General features: G+C 43.3%; 1 protein-coding gene across 6 annotated transcripts in view; it reads right to left on the reverse strand.

Annotated features, from left to right (window-relative positions):
• The window catches only part of kdm6ba (lysine (K)-specific demethylase 6B, a), an 89,893-nt gene that overhangs the window by 5,482 nt on the left and 57,321 nt on the right, over positions 1–27,090 (reverse strand). For 4 of the 6 annotated variants that reach the window (XM_067523066.1, XM_067523068.1, XM_067523071.1 and 1 more), the window contains 11 exons: positions 23,193–23,245; positions 8,961–9,047; positions 6,646–6,766; positions 6,112–6,235; positions 5,809–5,904; positions 5,446–5,704; positions 5,275–5,352; positions 4,878–5,051; positions 4,598–4,759; positions 3,766–4,317; positions 88–3,560 (listed from right to left, as the gene is read on the reverse strand). In XM_067523066.1, coding sequence (XP_067379167.1) covers positions 88–3,560; positions 3,766–4,317; positions 4,598–4,759; positions 4,878–5,051; positions 5,275–5,352; positions 5,446–5,704; positions 5,809–5,904; positions 6,112–6,230 — 4,913 coding nt within the window. In that variant the 5' untranslated portion in view covers positions 6,231–6,235; positions 6,646–6,766; positions 8,961–9,047; positions 23,193–23,245. Of the gene's footprint in view, positions 1–87; positions 3,561–3,765; positions 4,318–4,597; positions 4,760–4,877; positions 5,052–5,274; positions 5,353–5,445; positions 5,705–5,808; positions 5,905–6,111; positions 6,236–6,645; positions 6,767–8,960; positions 9,048–17,720; positions 18,121–23,192; positions 23,246–27,090 lie in introns of those variants that run through there. The other 2 variants (XM_067523067.1, XM_067523070.1) reach the window with 2 other exon arrangements.

Consider the following 27,090-nt stretch of genomic DNA (forward strand, 5'->3'; position numbering starts at 1 on the left):
TGTTGACATGTGCAAACAAAGATTCAAAACACTTTATATCACAAATGTAAAAGTTGAAGCCGAATCACAAATCCACAGATCACCTACTTGCAGGACCGGATGATTTCAGTGGCAGTGTTCTTGATGCTGATTTCCTCCAGTGGGATTCTTTTTTCTTCCACCTCTGAGGCAATGAATGTCTCCCTGTCCCCACTCTCCACCTTTATCAGGCGAATCTTCAGCTCCTTGGGTGGCCCATCTGACAGTGCCTTTAGTTTCATGAAGTCTGTGGATCCTAATGAAGAACAGGATTCAGGGCCTTTTTTGTGCTCAGATCTCTCCCCGGAACTCTTTGAGCTCCATTCTGTACGCTCACCTTCGCTGGTGGAGCTGGCACCTGATGCTTCCTTGCGCTTCTTTTTGTCTGTGTCACAGTGACTCAAACTCTTCTCAGACCCGTCTTTGCTCTGGTGGTTGAGGTCACCGAGAATTCTGCGATTCTTCTTCTCCTTGTGTATCTTACCGTCCTTGTGTCGCTTGTGGCTGGAGCTGGAGTGGGCAGAAGATGAAGAGGAAGAAAATGCAGTATCCTCTCTCTTGTCTCTATGCTTCTTTTCTTTCCTGTCTTCATGCTTCTTGCTGCTGCTGTGGCTGTGACCGTGCTTCCTCTTTTTCTCTTTCTCCCTGTCTCTGTCCTTGTTCCTATCTTTATTTCTGTGTTCCTTTACTTTCTCAGGCTTGTGCCTGTCCTCCAATTTGCTGTCACTGTTGGGTTTATCATGAGAGTTTTTGTTAGGAATTGAGTGTCTGCTAAGGAAGACCTCACAGCTCTTGCCTAATTCTGCCAGAGAAGACTCTGAGATGGTTGTCAACCTTTGCTCTTCTTTGATTACCTTAATAGGGTTTGTGGTATGAATTTCCTCTGTTGTTTCTTCATCGTCTATCCAGTCATCTTCATCCTCTATTTTAAGTTTTTCATCTTCCAGCAGAGGAGAGGACTTTATGGGTGGACCAGCTGGACTGAATGGTGGATTGGTTGAATCTGATGTAGGAGAAGCACCCTGCTGCTGGGGGCAAATATCAGGCCCCAGGGACAGTGAAGAAGAGTATTTGATCCCAAATAGAGCTGATGGAGGGGGTCGGCCAAAAGGCCCGCCTCGGTATGTGTACTGGCTCTCTAGGACTGTTTCTCTTGTCTTAAACGTGCTGTTTACCCCCGTTTGGTGGAGGTGGGGTCTTTGGGGTGGTGGAGAACAAGATGAGGTTTCCGAATCCTCCTCGTCATCATAATCATCACCCTCAATTTTAGTCTGCTCAGGGAGACCATAAAGTTTAGCCAGATCGCTGTGGCGGTAATTGGTGTTTGCTACTCTCATTCCCATGTCTGTTGACTGTTTAGAAAAATTTGGAAAAGGTTTAAGGTAGTCCTCATCCTCCTCGTTGAGAGAAGACGTCCGACTGCAAGGGGATGCCAGAGAGCCTTGGCGGCTGAGCACAGGAGGGCTAGCATGGGGATTCGATCCAAAGTCTTCCTGGTTGGGCTGATGCTTTGTTGCTGGAATAAGATCTGGGGCACACAGGTAGTTCTTGATTGGCTGGACACTAGGTGAAGAATTGTCCAAGAGACTCGTTGACCCACTCTTTTCACACATCTCCTCTTCCTTTTTGATAGACTCATCCAGCATTGCCATAATGTTAGCCAGACCATCAGGGAGTAGTGTTGACAACTCAGAGGGCTCCTCCTCAAACTGTGCACTGTCAGAGTCCTCGCCACAGCTGCCGGTGGCATTTTCCAAGACACTTCCTGTCATTGGCTTGTTGACAATTCCCCCTGTGGAGCTGGAGGATAAAGTTGGTGGAGGTTTTTCTCTGGGAAATGCCTGATACAGTTTAGGGGGCTCTCTAAGTGGCAAGGTGGGCAAAGAGTGTCGGTCGCTTTCTCTCTCCCTGGCTAAGTCTTTGGATTGATTGGGTGCAGCTTGCATTGCTGGTGGCTTGTTGTGGTATACCAGCTGGTTACTTCCTGAGGTATTGTGTGTTGATGAGGGACTGAATGTCGTTCCGCCATTGTTGCCCCACATCTCTCTCTGCCTCTGCTTTTCTCTGGCATACTCCGTCTGTGGTGTAAGAGGAGGTGGCCGTAACCTTTCTACAGGAGTAGTGATGTTGGAAGTCTGGCCTGGTGGACAGGGGACTACACCACCACGACTTAGCCAGGGGTAAGAGGGTGAGGCCTGTGAAATTGGGGGTAGTGAACATGCAGGAGGTGCAGTAGCAGAAGAGAGGCGAGGAGGTGGGAGTGGTGGGGAGGTGTTGTCTGAGAGCAGTTTCTCGAGATTTTCAATTGCCGTCTGTTCTTTGCCTTTTGCACTGTACATATCGTCCTCCCTCTTCTGCTCCATCCTCTTTTTCTCCTCCAGTTGTCTTTGTTTTTTCTTTTCTTCCTCCTGCCTCTCCAGTTGCTTGTTTCTCTCTTGCTCCTGTTTCTCTGCTTCTCTTTTCTTTCTCTCCTCTTCCTGCATGTCCCACTCTTTCCTCTCCCTTTCCTGCTCCTTTTTCTCCCATTCTTGCCTTTTCCTCTCTTCCTCCAGCCTCTCTACTTCTCTCCTTTTTTCTTCTTGCTCTTGTCTGTCCAGCTTTCTTCTTTTCCTCTCTTCCTCCTGTCTCTCCAGTTCTCTCCTTTTTCTCTCCTCCTCTTTTTCAAGCTCTTTCCTCCTCTTCTCATCCCGCTTTTGTCTCATGTCCCATTCTTTCATATGCCTCTCCTCTTCCCTAAATTTTCTCTCCATCTCTTCTTTATCCCTCTTCCTCCTTTCCTCAGCCTGCATGTGTCCCTCCAGCTCAGCATCAAGCTTATCTAGAGCCTCTTCAATGGATTGGGGAACAGAGGTTGGAGCAGGTGAGAGAAGCTGTGACTGAGAGTCCGCCTGTGTTGAGGCAGAGCATGGCTGATGGCTGACAGCAGAGCAAGGATCAGTGTTGGGAACAGAATTTGAAACTCTGCTTGTTATTACTCTGTCCCCTGCCCTCTGGAGCCCAGAGTGGAAAAATGGGGAAACTGTGGAAAATGCAGGACGTTGCTTAACTTCAGACTGAGCATAGAATGACGTCTTCTCCTTCATGGGTTTGGATTTGCTGGGTTTCTGTTGTTGCTGTTGGGGTGGCCCCCGTTTGTGAGGCTGGTTTACAATGGTAGCCCGGTTTCTCTGGCTATCTGGCTGCACTAGAGCTTCTCGATGTGTGGTAGGGCTGGCAACAGCACTGGTAGAGGACTGACGCACTGGTTGTTGTCCTCTTTGCCAACAGTTTTTAATGCTGCCATTGCTGTCAGAGGAACCAAAAGGAGGTGATTTCACTGTCACAGAACTGCTGCTGTTGCTGTTGCTATAGCAGCTGATAGAGCATGAGGGCTGTGAAACAGGAACACTGGGGGTGATGACAGGTGTTTGGGTGGACTTTGTTGGGGGCAGAGGAGGGCTGACATGATGGGGATGCTGGGAGGGAATACGGCTATCAATGACTTGATTGTGGCTCTGCTGTCGCTGAGGTAGCAGTCCTGGAGGCCTGTAGATTCCAGACCCCTGAGGGAAGAAATACAATACAAAGTTCAGACAATTAATTTTATGAGGATCACTGTCTAATTAACTGCAGCTGTGTAAATTGTTAGTGTGCATTTATTAAGTTCATATAAAATACGTCCTGCCTTTTTATCAAATGACAATAAGTGCAAAAGGACAAACATAAATATAGTGCATATGAGCTGCTGCACCAATTTCTTGTACTTACCAGGGGGTGACTGCTGGGCCTGCTCTGGTATCTCCAGGCCTCATGAGGCCCACTTTGCTGTTGCTGAGGTACTGAAGTGTTGCTGCTTGCAGAACGCGGAGGAGGACAAGGGGAACCCTGGTGACCCAGCCCTGGGTGTGGCTGGAAGTAGCTGCAAGGCACACTGCTGCTGTTGCTGCTGGTTGCAGAAGGGTTTGCTGGTGATGACTGGGCATGTAGGTGTGGATCTCTGTCCCCTCTTGTTGGGGTGGATGTCGTGCGAGAAGTAGCTTGGCTACCAATGAGGCAGCCTCTCTGGTTCAGAGGACCATGAGGCTCCATGGCCTGGCAGGGTGAAGTTAGCCCAAGTTTGGAGCTAGGGCTGGGGTAAGAGGAGTGAGAGGACTGATGGTTTACAGCCTGAGGTTGGAACGTGTCTTTGTGGAGCTTAGGAGCACAATCCTGTTTGTAGTTTCCTGGAGAGGAGATTGGTGGAGGGGAGAGATTTGAAGGAGATGAAGATACAGGAGAGGATTTCCGGGAGTAGTTGGCCATTCCTTGTTTGTTGGGTTGCTGTTGAACCATAGAAAAACAAATAAACAAAGTTTTATATATATATATATATATATATATATATATATATATATATATATATATATATATATATATATATATATATATATATATATATATATATATACACACACACACACACACACACACACAGGGTCTTTATGGCACCACTCAATCTTATCAAAGGTTTTACCAACGTTTGTGATCTGCACCCATTTTTAACACATATCTCCATGTACAGTATATAACCAATTAATGAATATTTTTCTATTGTTCGGACCTGGAACTCCTGTGTCTGTGGGCTCTTATGGTCAGAGGTATGGGGTTGCCAGGGAGTGTTGTCCTTGTAAAGGGGATGCCAGAAGGCAGGTTTTGGAGGGAGGTGGTGGACCGATGACTGCTGCTGAGAAGACTCATTTTGGACCGGCCCAGGATGGGATACCTGCACAGGGCAGAGGAATATTATAATATTTACCATTTAAAGAAAAATAGAAAGACTGTAGAGAAAACCAGGAACTGGCAAATTGAATTCATTGCGGCCACTTGTTCTAGTCTGATACCTGATTCAAACTTTTTTTCCTTTTACTGGGACTGGGACAGTCCTCAGCAGGGGGAAGGCGGGAAGATGGGTGAAGCGATGAGGGAGGAGTGTGCTGGATGACAGAGTGCTCTCCCAATGGAGGGCCTGGTCTCTTGAGCTGACCCCCTAACATCTTCCCTGGGTATCCCCTCTGCTGTAAACAGAAGAATGAAAAGATCAGTGCTGCTGCTGGTAAAGAAAACTGGAGAATTTGAGTTTTATTATGTCAGTTCAAAAGCTTTCCTGTGCTGAAATATTCAGCCACATATCAGTGGCATTAACTGAAGTGCATTGTTTATCTGTCTGGCTGCAGCTATATGAATAAAATAGGGGCTGTTCTATGGCTGATGAAACATAGCCAATTAGACAGCTCCTACCTGGTGCGCCTGAGCCCACAGCTCATCTCCCAGCAGTGGTGGACCCCGGGGAACATGTGGCTCCTGAGGACCCCCAAACTAGAGCAGACAGCATGGAGAGTGTAAATATCATTTTTCACAGATGTTGGTCCATAGGTTTACCATGATGTGATCTGTAACATTATTATTTACCTTGAGTAAGTGGTTGGGCCTGCTGTGGGGAAGATGTGGGCTGGGAGGTGGTCCGCCACTGCCAGCATAGCCTCCGTTATGGAGACGGAGTGAGTGCTCGTTGGTCAGGGGGTGGGGTTCATAAAACTGGCTTAGTTGCTCCCACATTCTGTGGGGAGGTGGAGGGTGAAGATGATGAAGAGGAGGTCTTTGCTGTTCCCTCTGCATCCCTGGTAACATTGGCTGTGGAAGCTCAAGCTTCTCACCTCCTCGCATAGCCCTGGACAGCCAAAAGGGATAAGAAATAAAGTCAATTTCTGTAAATTCTGTATTTATTTAGCCTTTTAAATTTAGTACTTTCTAATGAATTTGTGCATGACTTACCCATTACTGAAGAATTTGCTGGAATGGTTCAGTCCACCTATAGGACTAGGAGGTAGATTGGGAATGAGCGGGTGTTGGTTGATTCCATTTGCACACCTGATGAGAACCAGAGACGGTACACAGTGCAGTCAGATGATTTAACTTGGCGGTTTTTACACCAAAATTAAGTTTGTTTGAGCTATAACCTTCATTCTACTGTAAAAACACAACTTTGAAGATCAAATTACAGGCTAAACGTTATGGAATAAAGTGGGCAAAGAGGTTTCTAAAGGTCTGTGTGTATGCGTTGTCATGGCTACAGACCTGGTAGGAGCCTGCCAGGTGCGACCGCCCACATGAGGCCATGGTCCCCGGTTGTATCCATCCAGAGGGAAGGAATCCCGTGTACCACGCCCGCCAAACTGCTCTACTGCGTGATGCATCCAGCCTGTGGATGTTAGTAATATAGTCACTTACACAGATGGATTCAAATGCATACAGAAAATCACCTTTGGACTGAGAGCATAATGAAAATTTTGGTCCTGAAATATCAGTTATTATGGAAATTATCTGAAGGTTATTATAAAGTATATTTACAAATACGAAATCAAATTACTCACTGTTTTACTGTTTAGAAATGTCTTTCTGTGTTTTAATAATATAGCACAAATGAAGACTTCTCATGCAGGAAAAGTCCATGAGGGTGAGACTCACTTTAAAAATCTAAATGACTAGAATTACTAGTCAACCCCTTAAAATTATAGGAAGTAACCAAGGATTTAGCCTGACTCAATAATGCAATTTGCTTTCAGCTACTATGCCTGAATGTGCTGTAGATAATCACAGTACTGTACTTACCAGAGTAGCTGTGTCTGTGAAGCCCTCCACTGCAGCACAGAGAGGGCCTCACTCCAACACAGAGTATTTGTAAGCTCCCACTCCTCTTTTTTCAGCACCAAGAACCCAAAAAGCCTATTGGCTGCAGAGAGAGAGGAAGAGAGACGAGACCCACTATGAGAATAAATGAACAGACATGCACAAATGGTAATGGCCTTTGTATTATATAGGTAGTAATAGAGCTGTCCAAATTAAACGGGAGAGATGAAGGCAAAATCCAGGACTGTGAGCTCTATTGCTTTAGGCTACAATATGCAACTTAGTGTGATGCTAGGATGCCACACTCTGCGGTGCAATAGGGAGTCGATGTTCTGAAAAACAATAAATGAGAATGCTTCCAAACTTGTTAATTGAAATGACTAAACCTCAATCTCAAATTGTCCGTAGGTGTGAATAAGAGTGTGATTGGTTGTCTATCTATGTATGTCTCTCTGTGTCATAAGATAAACTGCTAAGCTGATCAGCATGTACCCTGGCTCTCTCGCCCTATGACCACTGGGATAGTCTCCGGCCCCCTCTACACAGGATAAGTGATAATGGATGGATGGATGGACTCCAACTGCTTAGATGCACTTTAGTTAGAAGCATTATAGGCAAATATTACTGTACTGCTGCCCCTTGCTGTATGGTAAGTCTCAGTTGATTGGACAGCACTTCTCCACATAAAGATATAAAGGTAAATTCCAACTAATAAATTGAAAGAAAAAAAATCAACACTGTAGTTTGAGTGCATTTGATTGTCAAATTTAAAACCATTTATTTTTCTGTTATAAATATTTTTTTTTTTAGATTCCCCCCTAAAAATATTTGTATGAATTAAAATCAGTAAATCTGAAATTTTTGACTGTCTGTAATGACTGTGATGCACTAGTCAGCCTGTAGGAGGTGTCAGTATGCCACTCAGTACAGAAGAGGATTATTACCAAGGGCCAGATCGCTCAATTGGGAGCTCACCTATGAGGACCGACCTGGGGTTACTGTAATCCCTACTATGGGCCTTCTGATAACTAGAAACAGAGGCAAGGACTTAGAATGGATGCCTTGATCACATGCACAGAGAGTGTGTGTGTTTGTGTGTGTGTGAGAGAGAATAGTGTGCTCTCTTTAAGTGGATGATTATGTGCGTGTTGCAGTGCTCTGGAGGGTGTGTGTATCAAGTGTGTGCATGTGCATGTCTGGTGGATACACTGTTTAATCTCATTACAGCAGGCGTGAGGGAGAGGGGGGCAGCAGTGACAGACGGTCTGAACAGGATGGAAGGATAGATTAAGGAGAAAAGATGTAGACGAGGGAAAGAAAGGAGGGAGATGGAGAGGAGAGTAGGAACAGTGCCATGAAAACACACACATCCCCCAACCCACCCACCCACATACACACAGATGACAAAGAAAAACATTCGAGGGGAAACACATAAAAGTGAAGGAGATAATTCCCTCCCCTCCTTGGTATTTGAGACATCGGACACACAATAGAGAAGACAGAAGGGCCGTCAAAATACAAAGAAGTTCATGTTCCAAGGTACCTTGATTAAAAGACAACAAAAGAGAAACCTGACAAACCTAAAAAAGATTAGTTTACACCCATGCATTCACTACAGCTGTTAAAAACGAGTGTAACAAAGATACCATTGTTTAACTGAGGATGTAACAGATCTTTCCGTTATCTCTCTTAAGCATCAGTCCTTTCATCAATGTACTTATTACCATCTCATACTAATTTAAATTGGACCAGTTTAAAGATGGCAAGTCCATAAGATAACTATCTATACGTTGGGGGTGTAGGAAACCCATGAATCCATGTGTACAAGAAGTGTACAAAGATTTGATGTAGTAAAGTGATAATCAATGTATAATGCATCATGAAAGTAACAGATAGGCACACACACGCACACACACACACACTATGATTCTTTTTTTTTTTTTTGCTCTGAACGGCAGTCTTCCACCAGTTTTCCTAAATTAGCACTGGTCATACGCAGTCTTTCCACCCACCGGTTCCTCTTCTTTTCCTTTTTTCTTCCCACCAGCTCTGGATCTCTATGCCTCTATTTAAAACCCAATATGGCAGATTTCAATCGCTGTACACTTTTAGCTCGTCAGGATGCGTGCTATACTGTGACACACACGCCACCCTCTATCTCCCCCTTTCTGCCTCACAGAGATCATCATCCACCAGCCGCTGCTGCTATGTGAAGATAGGCTGGCGTAAACTGTCAAGACTGCACTCAACACGCTTCAGGACTAACTGATAGAAACACACTCTCATGCTGAGCATACCTTTTAAAATAGCACCAACTTATTGATTCACAGTTGTGTTAAGTCTCAGCTTCAGCTGCCAATCATCTCTCTGGGGTCTCCTCAACCCTGAAAGACAGAAGACAAAAAAATTCACGTATAGCAGTCACTCTAAAGAATATGAAGCAAAACAAAAGTTCATTGAGTTTTGATTAAAATGACCAGCAGCTAAAAGCGTCAAACCATATGATATAATTAATGACTGAGGGCAGTTTTTCATTATGAACCAAAGACCTTTTGTCTTGCCGCTGAATTTTTCACTTTCTAAACTGTAAAACATTACTGCCAATCACCCCTCCTAGCTTTTTGACTGCCGAGGTGATGCCTGCTTTCAAAGCGCAGTGGAAAACCTGAGGGTGGCTCAGAGGCAAAGGGGTAAAGCAGGGAGGCTGACACAAAGGGAGGGAGGGCGGCTATTGTTCACTCACTCGCTTTCTCATCTTGCACAGACACAATGGTGAGACTGACTGTGCAGCTTAATGGGCATCCAGACACACAAACAAGGCTGATCTCACTAACAGGAGAAGCTAAGCAGGCAAAGTCAACTATACCAAGTGTAGGTCTTGAGCCACTGTAAAATCATAAACTAGGATTTGTGATGGTATTATTGGGAAGGGAGATAATGTGACAAAAGGAGAAGTGTCCCAGAAGAGTCCCAGTTGTGACTCGTGAGTGCAAACAAGGACACAGTGGTATGGTTGTAATTACAACTTTTATAGAGGGTGTGTGTTTATGTCTGTAGTGACCAAACACTCGTCTATTCCAGTTGCTGTCCTGGCTATCACATTGCTCACAGCCACTCTACCAGCGCAGTGTGAGAAACTCATTCCTCTGAAACCCAATAGTGTACACAGACAGCAGACAGTGTTACATACCAGCTTGGGTTCTATCAGATGATACCAAAGTGATGAAATGTGGTTACACTGGCTATGAGTTAGGGCTCACTATACCAGAGTAAATGGTTAGTGTGCCGCTGTGTCCCAGCATTACACATTTCATTTTTTGGGGAACCCCTGATGACTCAGCGGTCTGAAAGAGGGCTTACCCCAAACCACTCACCCTGAACTCCGCCCACCTGGGACACCACTTACTGTCAGGTGACGGGGGCGTGTTTCTACGCCACTGCAGATGTGACAGCGGGAATTTCTCGGACTTTGTGATGTAATTTCTGCTTCCTATGCAGTGTGTGCATTGCTTGATCATGCATGTGTGTACGTGTGTTTAACCAGATAAACAGGATGTGATAATGCGCTGCAGGGGAGGTTTCATGGCCAGGGGAACAATTAGACTACCAAACCGCAAATTCAAGAGAAACGATATGTCAAATTCTGCAAAAATCAATCTATTGATCAATCTGACACACTTGCAGTAGTGGTGTTGATAACTCCTGAGCTATTGAAAACGTTCAAATTTGACTCCTAAAGTTTCAGGTGCAGTGTTACTTTGAACAGCTGAGTACATTTAGTTGGTTTAGTTTAAGCAGAAGTAATATAAAGACCAACTGTGTTACGCAAATAATAAACAGTGTTTTTACCAAACCGGTGACACGTTTGGTTACATCAAAAATTTCCCCACGATACATCTCAGCCCCCCGCCCCCACCACCAGCAAACATCAAACATCAAAAAACTGTTCCTGTCAACGCCCTTGTTGTAGTTGCACAAGTTAGTTATTGTCCCAGCAACACCAGCAATGAGCTGGGAGGTGGAGGGAAGCAGGCATACAAAGATGTGCCAACCAGTGTCAACCACACCACTTAGTAACTTACTGGTTAGATTAGTTAAATCCTCTGTGGCATTTAATAAACTGACACTACTACACACAGACAAGCACAAGCTAAATAAATAAATACAGTATAATCCCATGTGATACAGAAACCCAAGTCACAAGCTTGTGGCTGTGCAAAAGAAAGCTTGCTTAGTCACGAGCTGGGGGAGACAAATGGATGAAATTAAGATGTTAAGATGATGCCCGTCTCGATGCAGTAGCCTCAATTTATTCAGCCTTAGCCTGCCCTGCCAACCATCAGCCTGTGCTGGTCCCCAGCCAGACAACCACACTGAAGCCAAGGAAGGAAAGCAGCCCAGAGAAACAGGAGTGAAGGCAGTGAGCACATAAATACTGCAAAAATATTTGTTTAAGTGTAAACATTCTACTTCTTTTCTGCATCACACTGGAAAATCTAAACTTGGGCCTCTCTTGTTCTGAATGGTGATTTTCAAAATGAGATAAATACAACACAAGATGGCTGATGAGTTAAGCTGCGAATCTGCCTTTGTTGCAGCACAGCAATGTTAATATTGCCTGGGGAAGGAGCAATAGACAGATGGAAAGGAAGACAGCTTACAGGCCGTCAGTGTCCACATGAACAATGGATGAGACCAGTGAAAATTAAGAGCTTAAGGGGGTAATGGCAGGCAGCTGGAGTGTATTAACTCTCCCAAAGTCACTGCAGAGCATGTCTGATAAGAAAAGACCAGATATTTTCTGCACAAGTGGAGGATGAAAAAATAGAGCAAGGGAAAGGTTCTGGCAAAAGCTAATTTCTGGCTGAGGTAGACGGAAAGGCCATGCATGGTCCTCTCGCTCTCTCTCTCTCTTGTTCTGTCCTCCCTCACCCTCTCTACTCCATTTGGGCATTACATAATCAGTCCAAGATAGAGATCATGTTCAGGAGGAAACACCACGCATCTACACAAAGAGGAAAAGCATACACCCACACCTTGTTGCCAGGGTCTGTGTGTGTGTTTGTGCATGTGTGTTTATTTGTTTGTGCCTGTGCAAAAGTCAGTGCATTCCATTAAAAGGCGGTGATGCAGTCTAAGTTTATCACACCCACATCCTTATGTGCAGACACTAAAAATCAGTAGGTCAACTCAGGACACGGTGAGCTGACACTGTTCCTGAATCCAAAACAGAAGCATCTGACCTCTTTGATGGGCCGTTATCTCCTGCTAGCATCTATTTTGACAGCACTGCAATCCATCCAGGGGAGAGAGTGGTGACCTAACACTTCACCCAGGTACATATGTGGCGACACATCCGCCAGACATAACAGGACATTCAAAAACTCCCATTTGTCTGTTAATTTGTCTCCCCCTTGCTTATTTGTGCACTTCTTCACAGCTGCTCTACATTCTAGACAGGGCAGAGAGGCTGTAAAGCATGTGGGGGCAGGAACATCCAAAATGCTCACATTTAATCTCTGCTGAGTTGACACTGCTACCTTAAGTCAACATTCAGTGGATTTCAAAATGACTGCAACAAGCTTCAGTTTAACGGCCACCACCAGCAAAATGCTGTCTTGTTTCCAGCTCAAAATTTTTGATCTGTTTGTGGAAAAGAACTAGAACACAGGGGACCAGAAAGGGGGCTGGTAGAAAAACATGAAAACACGAGGCCCCTTTTGTATTCTGCAATCGGCACCCTGACATCTGCGCTGTGACTGACAACACACAACTGGGTTAGTGTGGTGCATCTCTTTTTCTCTCTCACATACACAGACACACAGATCAGCCACACGTGTGTATTTATGACGTTAAAAAGAAGGGGAAGAGAGCTGAAGGGGAAAGGAAGCTGTCGTCACAATCACAGGAAGTGGGCCTCCCTTAGGGGTGTGTGTGCGTGTGTGTGTGAGACATAAAGAGGCCTTGGGGAGGGGCTTTAAGGCTAGGGCTTCCTGTTTTATACTGTATGCGTGTCTGCAAAAACCTTCTGACTGTGAGAGAGTAGATAAGGAGATCTTATATGACTAACATATTTCTGCAGAGGTAAAAACAGTGAGAGTCAAAAACCCATCCCGTTTCACACATGGTTTCTAAAAATACACTTCAGACACAAAATCATTTTGTGCGAGTGGCACATGTGTCCGACTCATGACTCACAAAACCCTTGTCAACAAAAAGAAAACAGTCAAGTGATTTGGGGGAGAGAAAAAAACATCAGGCTCCCATCCTTAGTGTTACGTGAAAAGCCCTGTTTGTCTTCTTTTAAGCTTCTGGTAAAAGTGAGTGACACACATTTGATGACAGAAGGAGTGTAAACGTGTGAGCCGAATAACTCCTCCCAGTTATTGGTTCTCCTGTCTCATTTTCACAGAAACTGTTTTACAGAGGAAACATCCATCTAGGTTTCTCGACAATGCTTTTGTGCACGCTGCAGTCTGAATCGAGGTGTTTGTGAGAGACAGAAAAAGAGGATGACTCAGTTATTGGCTTTGTGACTCCAAAGAAAGGAAAACAGCATATAAATCCCAACAAACCGGATATCTGAGTACGTGGGTGTCTCATTAACATCCAGCAATGGCTTGATATTGTCACTCTCAATTTCCACACCTCAGCAACATCGAAACCCCCCAAACTTTTCTTTTCGCTTCTCCGTGTCATTGTTTTCAATAACACGTCTAAACAAAGCAGAGGACTAAAAAGAACACTGCTGCCTCATTTCACAGGAAATACTGCCTCAAAATCAAAATTGCAAAGTCCCCCTCCCTCATGCTGTTCTGTCTTAGTCCAATTCCACATTTAGGGCTAACAGACACACACACACACACACACTAAACAAAACAAGAGACTCTGCTCCCTTGGTAACAGTTTCCAAGGGAATCGCTTGCATCTTCACTAACAGTTATTAACCTAAGAGAACCAGAGGTAGACATAGAGAGGTATTCATAAGAAGTTTTATAAGGAGGTCTTTACTGAGAAACATGTTTACAAAGACACAAGTCTAGCTAACCTCATACACCATCCTTCCTCTTCCTCCTTGGACTTTACAACACTACATACTATGTCTCCGCAGCAGCATGAGTGTGTGCATTAATAACAAACAAACAAACAACGTGGACATACATGTGTGTCCTATATGCCTCATAGTTAAAGACAGGTTGTGTGTAGATGGATAGTGCACTGTTTTTCTCAGTGCATGTAATTACGCACCAGCCATTTTGACTTTATCAGAACAAGGGTGACACAGGCCAAGAGGTATTGTTATGACGGTGCAGTTTGTCCATTTGCTCCAGAAAACATCCAAGGCCTGTTTACAGATTCCTCCAATACTTGTAATGAGGATTGTTTGGGGCTTTTTCCCCTTTCTCCAGTAATCACGATGATGCACATTGCACAACTTGCTGGCTGTTGTATCATTTGGTTTGGCAGTGTGATTGATGTGGGTAAAAGTAGTCACAGGAGGTGAGGGGAGGTAAAAAGGAAGAAAGATTCTTTCCAAAGTGTGAGAATGTGTGTAATTTGGTGTATGAGTCACACAGAGAGTAGGTTTCTACGCTTCCTTTCACTGTGGCATCATCATCACTGGCAAAGATCCAGGAATAATAAAGAGGAACTGAACTAAGGTGAAAACTTTCCCTTTACGCTCATATGGTCCAACAGACAGAGAGTAAACATCCCCTTTCTTCGTAACACAACATTATAACTTTCTTTTCTCTAGCACTATTGCTGATTGTCTATTTTAAAAGCTGCCATGTTTACATAAGCTTATTTGCTTGACTTGTGGCTGCATATGAATTGTCGCCTGCACCTGTGACAGCTCTCACTAAGTTCACCTCTGGACTAAACTGGACTGTTCTGCCAAACACAGTATCAGACCCTGGAGCGAGACCACAGCTGCAAGTATAGCCAATATTTAAAGTTATGGATTTCTAAGCCTCGTGGTTGGTTGGCAGTACAGCCGGGCCCTGCTGTTTCAGAAAAATACTGTAAATAATAATTACTATTTCCAGATTGTCTATAAAGTGCTGATGGCATCATTGCTGTAAAAACAACTTTTCTTTAACACTTTTATTGCGCTTTTTCATTTCTGACATTTATGACTCCATTTTTAATTAATGGTTACTTTGAAAAGAAATAATGTGATGTTATCACCATTCTCCTAGATGACTATTATTAAATGTCTGTCTCTTCACTTTTTGTCTCGTCTGTCACCTTTCTAACAGAGCTAAAATCCCTATAAACACTTTCCATGTGGTGGGCCTGACAGAATTCAGCCTGTGTCCTGTTTGGTGGGTCCTATCACCCACTTTGGGTTACCAGAATCTACACAAACTGATCTCACGCTGCACAGAGAAATTCCACACTTGGTCAGTTGAGTTTTTGCCCCTGTTGGAGGCAGCCAATCTCTAACTTTCATCCTGCTGTCTGAACAAGCTCTGTGTGCTGAAATGTCTGCATACGACAAAAGGAGACTAAATAAACTGCCTGGTATTTTACTGCAGTTCTGAAGGAAACCAATCAACACAAATCCCAGTTGCAATACAATAAATCCAGTTAGTATTGTACTATAAATAACACTGTGCTTACTGACTATCAAACAAATGGTATGGAATTATGCTTGTACCCCTTTAAATGTTCAGCATCTCTCCTGACATGACGTGATGGGAAATTCCTCAACTGGCTTCCGACCAGTAGAGCAGTTAACAGATAACACAACTCGTGTTTTAACACCTGACCCGGTGGGGTGTATAGGGAGTGTTTGAGAAACTGTGAGCAGGGCAGATGTTGTCGTGCATCTCCCCAGTGTCCTCTCTCTCGGTTTGTGTTGCTCTCTGGATGAGAAATGACACACTTTACTGGAAAGGCTGCAACCGTGTGTTGTCATACAAACATTTCATCACCTCATCCAATGACTTCCCCCACCCGCTTCAATTTAAAAAAAAAAAAACATTCTATACCATTTATGTGAAAGGAAACAAAACTCATCCTAAAACAAGAGAATCCCTGAAATCTGATGGACTGTCACAAAGCCAAGACACACAGAAGCACAAACACCTCTAAACTTGCATATGGAACTGGTTCCCATGCCAGCTGAGCACAAATGAAAAATCTTAATTATATCAAAATAATCACTAACTTGCTTGCTGCACCCCTATTAAGCTACATATGGTGAATATGGATGGGAACCTATCCTGACACACACACACACACACACACACGCACACACTTCTCTTCTGCTTACTCAAGTTGTGTGACTCACTTATTGTTGAGCTAGCAGTCTTATTTCCACCATCACCTCCGTCACTCCCTGCTGGCGTGTGTGTGTGTATCGCTTTAATATTCCACCATGTTCGTCATCACTCATAGTAAATGGGCGGCGATTGTACATTCACACACACACACACACACACGCTTCTATTGAGATCACGGGATAAACGGGGGCGGGGGGGTGGCGCTGAGGCAGCACACAGTCGGCCAAGAAAGTGTGGAGCTTTAACTTTTTTACAACCTCCGACATCAAACGGGGAAACACGACTGGTTTCCATGCCAATCGAACTGATTGATCGGAAGTGAACCTTCAAAGGCTTTTGAGGACCCAGTGCCGGCACGATCTGCGCTCGTTTATTACGGGCAATAAAATGTCAAATAAGCCCCTCAGCCAACCACAAATTCTTTTCACCTGCGAGCCCCATGGCCCGGAACGCACTCTGGATACCGTTTACCGCCTGTGAGCAGTGAGGCGATAATAACCACCAGTACCAACATCAATGAATTATATTGATAAACGACATGATCACACCCAAAACAACTTCAGACTCGTCTAACTAACTATTCAGTCCATAAATTCGGGTCAAAGTGGCCACGGACACTCAAAGCTGGGTGTGTTAGGGTGCGGGGACCTGCCATAACCATAAGGTTGTCATGGGAAACGCGGATCGACATAGAAGAAGAAATGTGTTTGAAAGTGAAAAGTGATTTTACTTGGCCACTCTGCCCCCCGGAGTAACATACACATTAACCAAAGGACACTGTGTGTTCAGGCTGTGGTGCGCTGACCAACCGTGAAGCTCAGATCTAACAGCACCAAAACAGCGCCCCTCCTCCCTGGTAGAGAGATGTGATGCAAATCACTTCCTTTCAATCCGACCCTTTGTGTGTGGAAGGATTGACTGGGGGTGATGGGGGTGGCAGCTATCCATTCACTTTATACGCCGACCTCAGTGATCCTGTCCACCCCCACTCCCATACACACACACACAATGGCGTGAGATCTCCTTACACAGGCAGTTTTCTCTGCCTGTCCTCTAGTTCTCCTTATCCTTTTCCAGCCAAGGGATGAAGGGGAGTCTTCACAGCAACACTATCCCAAACTAATGTGAAGATTAGGTCACTTCACCATTTCGCGACGGCTACTGTGCAGCAGTGTCATTATCAGCCATTTGCTACATAGCTCTGAAGTCTACAGCACAAGCTTACGCCGAAATGCCCCGTTTTCCCTTGGACATACACGTAAAAATTGGGGGATTGTTTGGGGACTTTTGCTACAAAAGCCCATGAGTACCCACATTCCCTTCAAAGCCATTCAGCAGAAACGACTCAGTGGTCCACGTGCATTCGATGATTAAACATCTCCAGTAAAGATGATCAATCGTGGATACGAGGAAAACATTTCGCCGAATTGCGACGCACGCGTGGGATTAAAGAGTCACCTGCGGCTGAGAAGAAGAAAAAAAAAAAACACAGCGAAATTCCCCCACCTTATTGATCAGGGGTTCCGCTTCAATCAATTACGATAATTCACTCTCTGGTCTGAGTGGATGGCAACACAGCTTCTCATAGTAATCAACAAAACAAACACAGCAAATGAAACCTAATAAAACATCCTACAGAAGTCAGCATCTCATGGTGTCAGCGTATTTAAGTCTAAATGTAACACATTCACACCACCGACTTCCCTCATTACAACCACAACAAAGTCCAGTGGAGTTTTAAATGCTCCCAGTTCCCACAGCACTTACCTTCATTCAGGAGTTTCAACTGGACGCTCCACTCAAATAAATAATTTAAAAGTTGGGTGTGCACGCGCTCCTCAACAAACGGTGCGGTGGTTTTTATCCGCAAGTTTCGAGCTCCCGGTCTGCAGAGAAATTCCCGACCAGCCGGCTGAGCGGAGGGCAGTTACAGACTTGTAATCCCTGTTAGTCTGTGTCGCTTCCTCTCCGAAGACTCATGAAACGTGAGCCGGAGATTCTCTCAGATGTCGGGGACCGACTCCTTCCCTGGGTTCTTGTTTTTATTCCGTTTGATGGCTCGCTCGCCTCTCTGCGTCTCTGTCCGCGTCGATCTCCTTTTTTCCCCTCAGCCTTCACACACACAGAAGCAACCAGGCTGGGATCGGATTGCGCTGAGCTCTGTTTTAAAGCGACAGAGCCACACACGTACACAAACACACACACGTGACGTCACAGCATGGCCCCGGAATTCCCTGACAGCTCAGACTGGCACCGAGTGTCGGTACCGGAGCTGCTCCTCCGTGGTGCTTTCGTACCATGTCTTTGTATTTTATTTCACTCCATTTTTTATAGTCTGACTCGTGACCGACTGCTGGACTCGGGGAACAGTCAGGAGCATATTTCCGTGTGACCGTCTATTTTTGGATGAGGAAGAGTATTATCCCCTGACGCCATGTTGCAGAGTGATACATCGGCCTTATGATGGATATGGTGGGTGATAATACGGCCCATATATAGGGTGTACAGGCTAAAAATTATATAATCAATGTCTGTAGGCTTATAATATTCACTGTACCTTTTTATGGGTTTTTAAAGCATGTACAAACTTTTTACTACAGCATACCTGATATGTAGGCTATAAGTCTTATAGCCTCTGTACATATGAAGCATAGAAGAGATACACTGCTAAAACTCAAATTAAATGATAAATGATCTGCACTTATGTAGCGCTTTTCTACCTATTGTTACTCACAGCACTTTACACGGCTTCTCCTTCACCCATTTGCACACACAATCATACACACACACACCGATGGGGGAGCTGCTGTGCAGCTGGCCAACACTAACCGAGCGCAACTAACTTGGGGTTCAGTGACTTGCTCAAGGACGCTTCAACACGTGACTGAAGGAGCCGGGAATCGAACCAGAAAGGGGGGGGGGGGGGGGGGGGGGGGGGAATTGGTGGCCGACCGCTCTTCCTCCTGCGCCACAGTCGCATTAAACAAGAATATGTCCCTAATTTAAAACTTTTAATTAATGTGAAAATTTGCATCTAATAACATCCTTGACCAAGTTAGGTGCGTGAAGGTAACGGTATACACACTGGATATATGTTTTGCATTTTCCCTGACATAATTTTCTACCTGCTATACTTAATAATTATAAGTAACACATTATGAACACACACCTTTTATAAAAACCGGTTATGAGATTAAACTAATGGCTTCAGGTACAGCTCCAGGGTTGTCAAGTTGGGAACAATGTGTTCTCCTGGTGTTCGCTATTTACTGTTAGTAATAACACAGCTATGACTGTTGCAATCATTAATACACATGCATTAATAAACTGATTTGCTCCACCTCTTACTGAAAGTGGTCATACAGGAATTCTCCACAACTTGCTTGGCTACCTGAAAGTTTGTTTCAATAGTCTCTGACCTACAAAGCATTAGTACAGGATTTACGAGGCACAATACTACTTAAACTTAAAATGCATTTACTAAAAAGGTGCATTATTAAAATTAGGTACCTATCTTTATTCTATATGCAGTTATGAAAATACACTGCATAAACCCACTTCCTCATTCAAATGAATGAGATGGGCTGTGTTTTTTCACACACAGTGAGGCTGGCTGAGTGCCTCCTTATTCAAAATTCAATGTCTCTATCCGTCACCCCATCTAAACTCCAGCTGAGACATTTCGAGATGAGTTGGACAACAGAGCGGAAAGCAGCCAACAAGTGGTCAGCATATGTGGGAACTCCTCCAAGAGTATAGGAAAAACATCTGAGGTGACTACTTTATGAAGCTGGTGGAGAGAATGCCAAAGGTGAATGCGTGAATTTATAGCTTTGATCTCTTCAGTATTAATCTACAGTGTAAAAAATAACTGACACAAAGAAAAACCACTGAATACGAATGTGTGTGTAAATTTTTGACGGGTACTTTATATGTCAAGCTTAGAGGTGGCCAGTTAATCTTGTGTGAGGTAACCAAGGCTTTGAAAAACACAAATTGGTCTCTAAGGCCAAAAACATTTGTTCCAGCTTTTCCTCGCCAAAGTATTCCTCGCCTGTACTTTTTAACAATGCCAAAACGCTACGTTGGTACAAATGAACAATATGTGTCACCGCGACACACAGAGAGGGGTTATATTTAGAAAGCACAGCCTCAGCAGGAGAACAGACGGCAAAATTAGCTGCCACAGCGAGGATGTGAGTGTGTCATGGCTGATGCTGAGACCATGCTTGACACAAGGACACACACAAACTGTTTATTTATGGTCACAACAATTATAGAAAAGCAACAGAAAATCACAAACAGCAAAAACAATAAAATGGAACATTATGAAACCTTTTTCTGCCTCACAAGTCATTAATTCTATCAATCCTGTTGTCTCATACCACAACAGGTAGCTCAAAGTATATTAACCAATGAAGGCATTTCTTCTTAAGTATGCTGTAAAGGATGACAAGAAGGGTTTGTACATGCAAGACTCAACTCCCCGATGAAGTAAGTGCATGGTATGTGCAGTATGTACCACCAGGGTGGATCCAGAGTCTATTGTCAAGTGACAATGAATGTTCAATTATGTGTTTTGTGTTGCAAAAACGGAGCAATGGGGCACAGTGGGGTTTTTTCACAGTGGGAGGCAGTGTGGTTGTATATGAATGTTTTGTATTGGTTTATTAAAGGCTGTGTGGCGAAACCAGCTGCATACCACAACAGATACAACACATACAGTACTGTAGTGTGAGCTAAACTGTATTGGATCCAAAAGGGAAGCCATTGTAGCTGTCTGTCTGTTTGCAAAAGTAAAAAAGTCAGAAAATTCAAGATGCTGCTTTCAGAGCAACTCAAGTGTAACTTAAGCTTACAGCAGGTGATAATGACACAGCATGTTTCAGTCTCTATAAATAAATTTAAGCAGTCAGTAAATGTCATGTAATTAAATGTCAGATAATGTAATGGCTTATCTGAAATCCTGCACTTTAATGTCATAATAATCTGGGTGCATATAACACATAACATTGGTTGAAACAGCTTTTATAACATCTGGAATCTATTACATCCAAAATTGCTACAGTCCTTAATTATCCAACATAGTTGTAAACTAGTGCATACTTTATGTAGGCTATCTGCTTCTCATTTTGTGTATGTTTGTTGCCCAGTCTATTTGTGCAGTCTTTCCTGCTTAAATTTTTTTTAGCATAAAGCACCATTAAGGCAAACTGCTCATGAAAAAAGTCATTTCAGTTTGCTATTTTACCAAGATCATTAAATCGTTTTCTCATACTGCTCCCAGGTTGAAGTTACACCTGGTCTTCCATTAAGTGTGTTCAGAGACATCTTGTCTCAAATGTGTGACTTTGTCTGAGTTACGTGTGGCCTTGTGTGTGTGTGTAACTATTGTAAAGTACTGTAAAGAGTACTGTGGGAGAGCATTAGCCCGGCAATGTGGACAGGAAGAGCACTGCCGATTGATGTGGGCACGGGTGGGATTCTATTGCGCCACACACACAGCTTCCTCCAGCTGTTTCTCCCATAGATGTATTCTACTGTATAGGACAAGAGTTGCAGACAGAGCAACAGAGGAGAAAAGAAAGTGAGCTTGTGAGCCAGTGTGTTTGTTCTGCAATCATAGGAGACTGCGTTCCTAGTACAGATGGTACTTCTAAGTTTCTGATACGTAGGATCTTGTGTGGGACTCTGTGTGTGTGTGTGTGTGTATATGTGGCACACCATGAGTAAGCCTTTTGGGTACACTGAGAGACCGACAGACATGATAATAATCACCTCCACTCACATACTCACACACAGTCACACTGCGAGGAGACAGAGAGTCACACGGGTAGTGAGGCAGACAGTATGGCTTAGCACACCCACATATAGCAGCCATGTAGCCAACTGAATGGAGCTCTGCAGCCAGGATAATTACTGCCCTCATTCAAGGAGAGAGGGGCCGATACAGAGCCCGGCTTTCCTTCTAGTTACTCAAACAACAAGCTAACTGTAGCTCCATGATAAGATAAGCACTCCAGTCCTGGTTAACATTCTCACAAGCCTGAAGTTATACATACAGACAAGTAAAACTCAACTTATAGGAGCTTAAAAAGCTCAGATGGCATCACATTATCAGGAGGTTGTCTAACCGGTCATTTTTTTTTTTCCCTAAAATAAGGAAGCATGGACACCAAAACCATCCATGTGTAGTTAGTGGGTATAAAATCTGCTTTCGTGCTGCAATATAACGATTTAGCATAGATTGTGGTGCACTAAAACTTTTTATAAAACTTTCCGTGGCAGGAAAATAACTAAACCTGGCGTATATCGTGTTTGACTGATAAAATGCTACAGAATAGTGAATTATTCCCATAAAACAAGCAGACTTATTTAAACAGCTTTTTTTTCCCTACTACCGAGGTGAAAACAATATCGTAAGTAACAAAGGAAGGACAGTATTTAAAATCCTGAACCAGAATTTGAATTTTTGGGGCTTTTTGCTTAAAAAATATTTTAAGCAATTGCCTAATAATCAAATAGTTGCTGATTAACTTATCAATTGAGTAATAACAGACTCATCATTTCAGCTCTAATTTTTGGCTTAACAGGAGAATGGGCCACACACGCTGCACGCTTAATGCATTGCTTGAACACTGGTTGTTAAACAGAAAGAGCAAGCAGTCATTGACCCTTTGATGCTCTTATATAGCTTTGCAGAGCAACAAGTTGAAAGTTTGATACATGACTCAGAGGCCTTTAAAGTACAAAAGCAGAAGACGAGGTATGAACACACTATTCAAAAAGGATAGCTGATTTTGTGTGTGAGAGGGATTTTAAAAAGGAGCAGCAGTCCATTCACACCCCTGATTTCACAACCCACTATGTTCTCAACTAATCAATCGGTGTGTGTGTAGCCATACATGATGCACCCTGTATTTTACTCCTCATCTTGCCTTACTCACTCTCTCTTTTGACACATTTGCTCTTTTATCTCTGTAACCTACATACTGTGTCATGCTGCCTCTGTGTCAGCATGTGCATGAATTGTACAACTTCAACTTGCTTAATGTGCTCACCTGTAATAAAATAGTGCTATTCAAATAAGTAAAATGAGTAGACAGAATAACTGAAAACACACACCAATCATCATTTTACAAGATTAAAATACACTATACTATGTATGTGTAAAAACAGTGTTAAATGAGTAGAAATGTATCAGTAGAAATGAAACTGTAAGGTAATTGAGAGCCTTACCTGGTAAAGATTGGTAATGGAGTCTCTCTTCTAGCAAGCCACCATGACAACTCCTACAACCACAAAATAACAAAGGTCAGTCTAGAGGTCAAACTGTGTCAACACAAGCAGCAGCGTGGAGAAGTACACCTCTACAAAATGATGTTACATAGCTATTAACACAACAAAATCTCTTGTCAGTGGGAAACATAAAACTGCAGAAATGTGTGTTGGGGATGATGACGAGTTATTTTTTTCAGATTTTGCCAAATATAGGTCAAACACCTGACATTCCAGTGTGAGTGGACATAACAACCAGGAATTCAACATGTTCAACAAAGGGTTAAAAAGTTGCAAGATTGTCAATCTTTCCCTTTTTTATAATGCAAAGGTCTGTAATCATAATGCTGTTGATATGTCATCTGGTGTGGGGTATGAAACCGCAGTGGCTATGTGTCAGGCAACATGCTCTGCAGGGCCTGGACCAGCTCCGTGTGTTAGTGTGTGTTCCTCGAATGCCACCTGTTCGATGATTCACTGTGTCAGCGCTGGGTCACGTGACTGAGAACAGGTGGCACTCTGGTGTACCTCCACCCCTAGTATACATATAAAACACACACACACACACACACACACACCTCCACATATACTCTGAGAACACAATGCACCTGTGACTGTGTACTCAAACCCTGAAGCAAGCATGGTTACACAAACACACACAAAATAAAAGACCTTTCAACAAATGATTGTGGTTGACACTATTCACAACCTAAATGTCACCACCTCTCCTAACAGTTCACATATAACTCCACTGCCTACCTTCTCTTTCATCCTCCAACGTCTGTGTAACCTTTGACCTATAGACAAACAAAGATATTTTGTTCATTTTGCTTTAGTAAAGGCTAAACTATCTGTACTTTTGGTCAATGACTGTGCTAAAATGTTAGCAAGACAACAATGTCAGTGAACCCACTAGTCAAACCTCTTGCTCTTTCATTCACCACATCTTCAATTTCTCATTCTTCTCTCTACTTGTTCTTTTTTCTTGGTCCCACGCTAATATTCTACCTACAAAGCTGCAACATAAGACACCTAAACATGCAGCTTCTATACATCTCTCAGCTGAACATGCACACACAGACCCAATGCAATACATAGCTCAAGGCAAGTAGTATGAATGTGTGTGGGAGACAGTTGTGTCAATACAAGGCAAATATAACTGGCTCACCCTCCACTGATCTTGCAGCCTAGCGGTTAAGGCCCCCAACCTTTGAACTTAAGGTCAAAGGTGGGTTTTCCTAAAGGGGCACAATTGGCCACACTATAAAGATGGAGCTGTGCATGTGTGTGTGGGTGTGTAGATGTAGATGAGTGAGACAGAATATGGGTGCATAAAGGGTTAGAGTCATCTTTGAACAAATGTATTATAAGTGCATTGGAGACCTGCATTGTTGCAAGGGTAGCATAAATTCTCTCATGACACATCGATTAAATGTCAAAATTTGACATAATCATTTGACCTTGATCAATATCAGAACTACGAGGAGAGAAAGTGGAGGAGGGTTGTGAACAAGATAAGGGTGAATGACAGAAGGCGAGGGGGGAGGAAACGAGTTGAAAGACATGACAAAACAGCGAAAAAAGAAAAAAACAAAGTCAAAATTACAGATAAGAAGAATTAAATATACTTTTATATTACTTTGTACATTTCTATTAAAACACAGTGATAAATAAAGACAGAGATGATGGGAGAAAAAATGCAAAGTGAAAGATAGAGAAAGTGTGTTTATCTCTGTTCTGTAAAGGTTAACCAGTAGGAGCATCACTCTTTGACATTAACCAGCACAGAGATAGAGGCAGAAAGATGGAGCAAAAGAGACTAAACAGCAGAATCAACAGAAGTTGAAACATGACCACAGAAGTGCGGTTTGAGTAGTAGATAAACATAATGACACAGCACTTGTTAAAAATACTACATTATAATTTTGTTGAGGAACTTTTACTTTGGAAAGTCCTATATACTGTAAATAAAGCTTTGCATACTTAATAGAAAGGCAGAAACTTGTCATAATAACAACTACTGTAACAATTAAAGAGCAGAGACATTTAGTTTATGCCACAAAGTAATGGGCACTTGCATGTGTTTGAGCAGTGCAGTGAGTTGCTGCATGATGCCTCATCGCATGCACTCTTTTTTTTTTCCTGAGTATCCTGGCAAATTTTGTCATGAATCTGTAAGAATCCAGCAACCCAGAAATAAGGTAAACTGCAAAATAAAAAAAGTCATCAAAGTCATCTGGGTAAATAATTTTTCCTAGAAATGAAAATGACGCTGTTGTGTAAGAAACAAAGTACTGAAAGGCTTTGCATCATGGTAACCAATTACAAAAAAACTGGCAAATACTCTATGGTGTACACAAACACACCCAAAGCAGTGAGATATTCACATGCACTACATCTGCAATTAAGTACATACACTTCTGTTTTAAGTGCACAATCCCACATCTGTGTATGTTTTTACTGTCTTGCCATTTTGCTGCATTGACCTTGTCCACAGTGAAACACACTGACATCCCACCAGCATGTGTGAGCCTGCATGGCATGAGCAGAATAGCCATGCTTCAGCTGCTCTGGTCCTTAGTCACTGGTGATTCAGCGGGTCTCTTCATGTTAGGGCAACAGGCATCATACCTGCACACACTCACATACACACACATAAAATAGTAGGCTGCTGCAGGAGTGGTAGTAAATGAGTGTTTTCTTCTTCAGTGTCTTTCAGTCTAGATTCACGGTCTGTGCCATGGGAGTTAGTCTAATGTGCTTGCTGCTGTTTATTTAAAGGCAGTCGCTCAAGACAGGTCAAATCCTTAAATGAACCTTTAGCATGTCATCAGCATGGGAGCAAATACTACAACTTGACTGCTTATCAGCGAGCACACAACCAGGAGCAGGGACAAGTTCAGATCTCTTTGGAATGCTGTCGCCAAATCCAGAACTTGTGTGAGAGATCAGGATGTGGTAGATAAGGAAATTTGGAAGGAGGTACTGTTCTAGTGATTTGAAAGGGAGATGGGAGTGGCTGGTGTAAACCTTTAGACTATTGTTTTTAAATCACACTTTATATCTCATTCAACCCGTCAAAGTGCAACAGTGCTATTAAGACTCATCTGTTTGATATGTTGCTATTTGAAAAGCTACACATTTAGTATATAAAACTCCAATAAACTGGGTTTTAACATGGGTGGAGAACAAATTATTTTTGTGTACACGGTTGAGCGTGGCAGCAACTCTGTTTTGTGTCTCATTTGTCTGTAAACATGCATGTGTTTGTGAAGCCATAGCTGGCAGAGCTGCACACAGAGAGGAGGAGTGTCAGGTTGACTGTGGTCGAGCCTGTTTGGCTCAGTGAACTTCTGCCGCATGGCTTCAGTAAAAGGTCATGGTCAAAACCAAGCCTGGCTCACAAACCCTCACGCCCACTACAACTCCCACACATGGTTACACACACATGCGAGAATCGGATGGATAGATGAAGTGGCAGACAAGAGAGACATACTTCCTCTTTGGGGACAAGCAGGAAAACGACACCCACAGACAGGAGGAGAAAGGTGACAGACTAACAGACAAGAACCTCACCACATACACCCCAGGACTGTCTCAAAATCCAGACGCATTGAGCCCACAACCACACAAATAGGAAGACAGAGAGACAGACCGAGAGACACAGTGAAGACAAGAATGAACAGTTGGTAATAAATCGTGTCTAGACAGACGCTAATGAAAGCAGCCTGGCTGTGTCCGCTGCCAAAATCAAGACCTGTGAACAGAATTATTATGTATGTGTGTGTGATGTCTGAGCAAGCACATGTAAATGAGTGTTCAACGAAAATAATCTTTCTAACACTTGTCATGTGCTGTT

Source organism: Channa argus, chromosome 12 (genome assembly GCF_033026475.1).
Source record: "Channa argus isolate prfri chromosome 12, Channa argus male v1.0, whole genome shotgun sequence".
In the NCBI taxonomy this organism is placed as follows: Eukaryota; Metazoa; Chordata; class Actinopteri; order Anabantiformes; family Channidae; genus Channa; species Channa argus.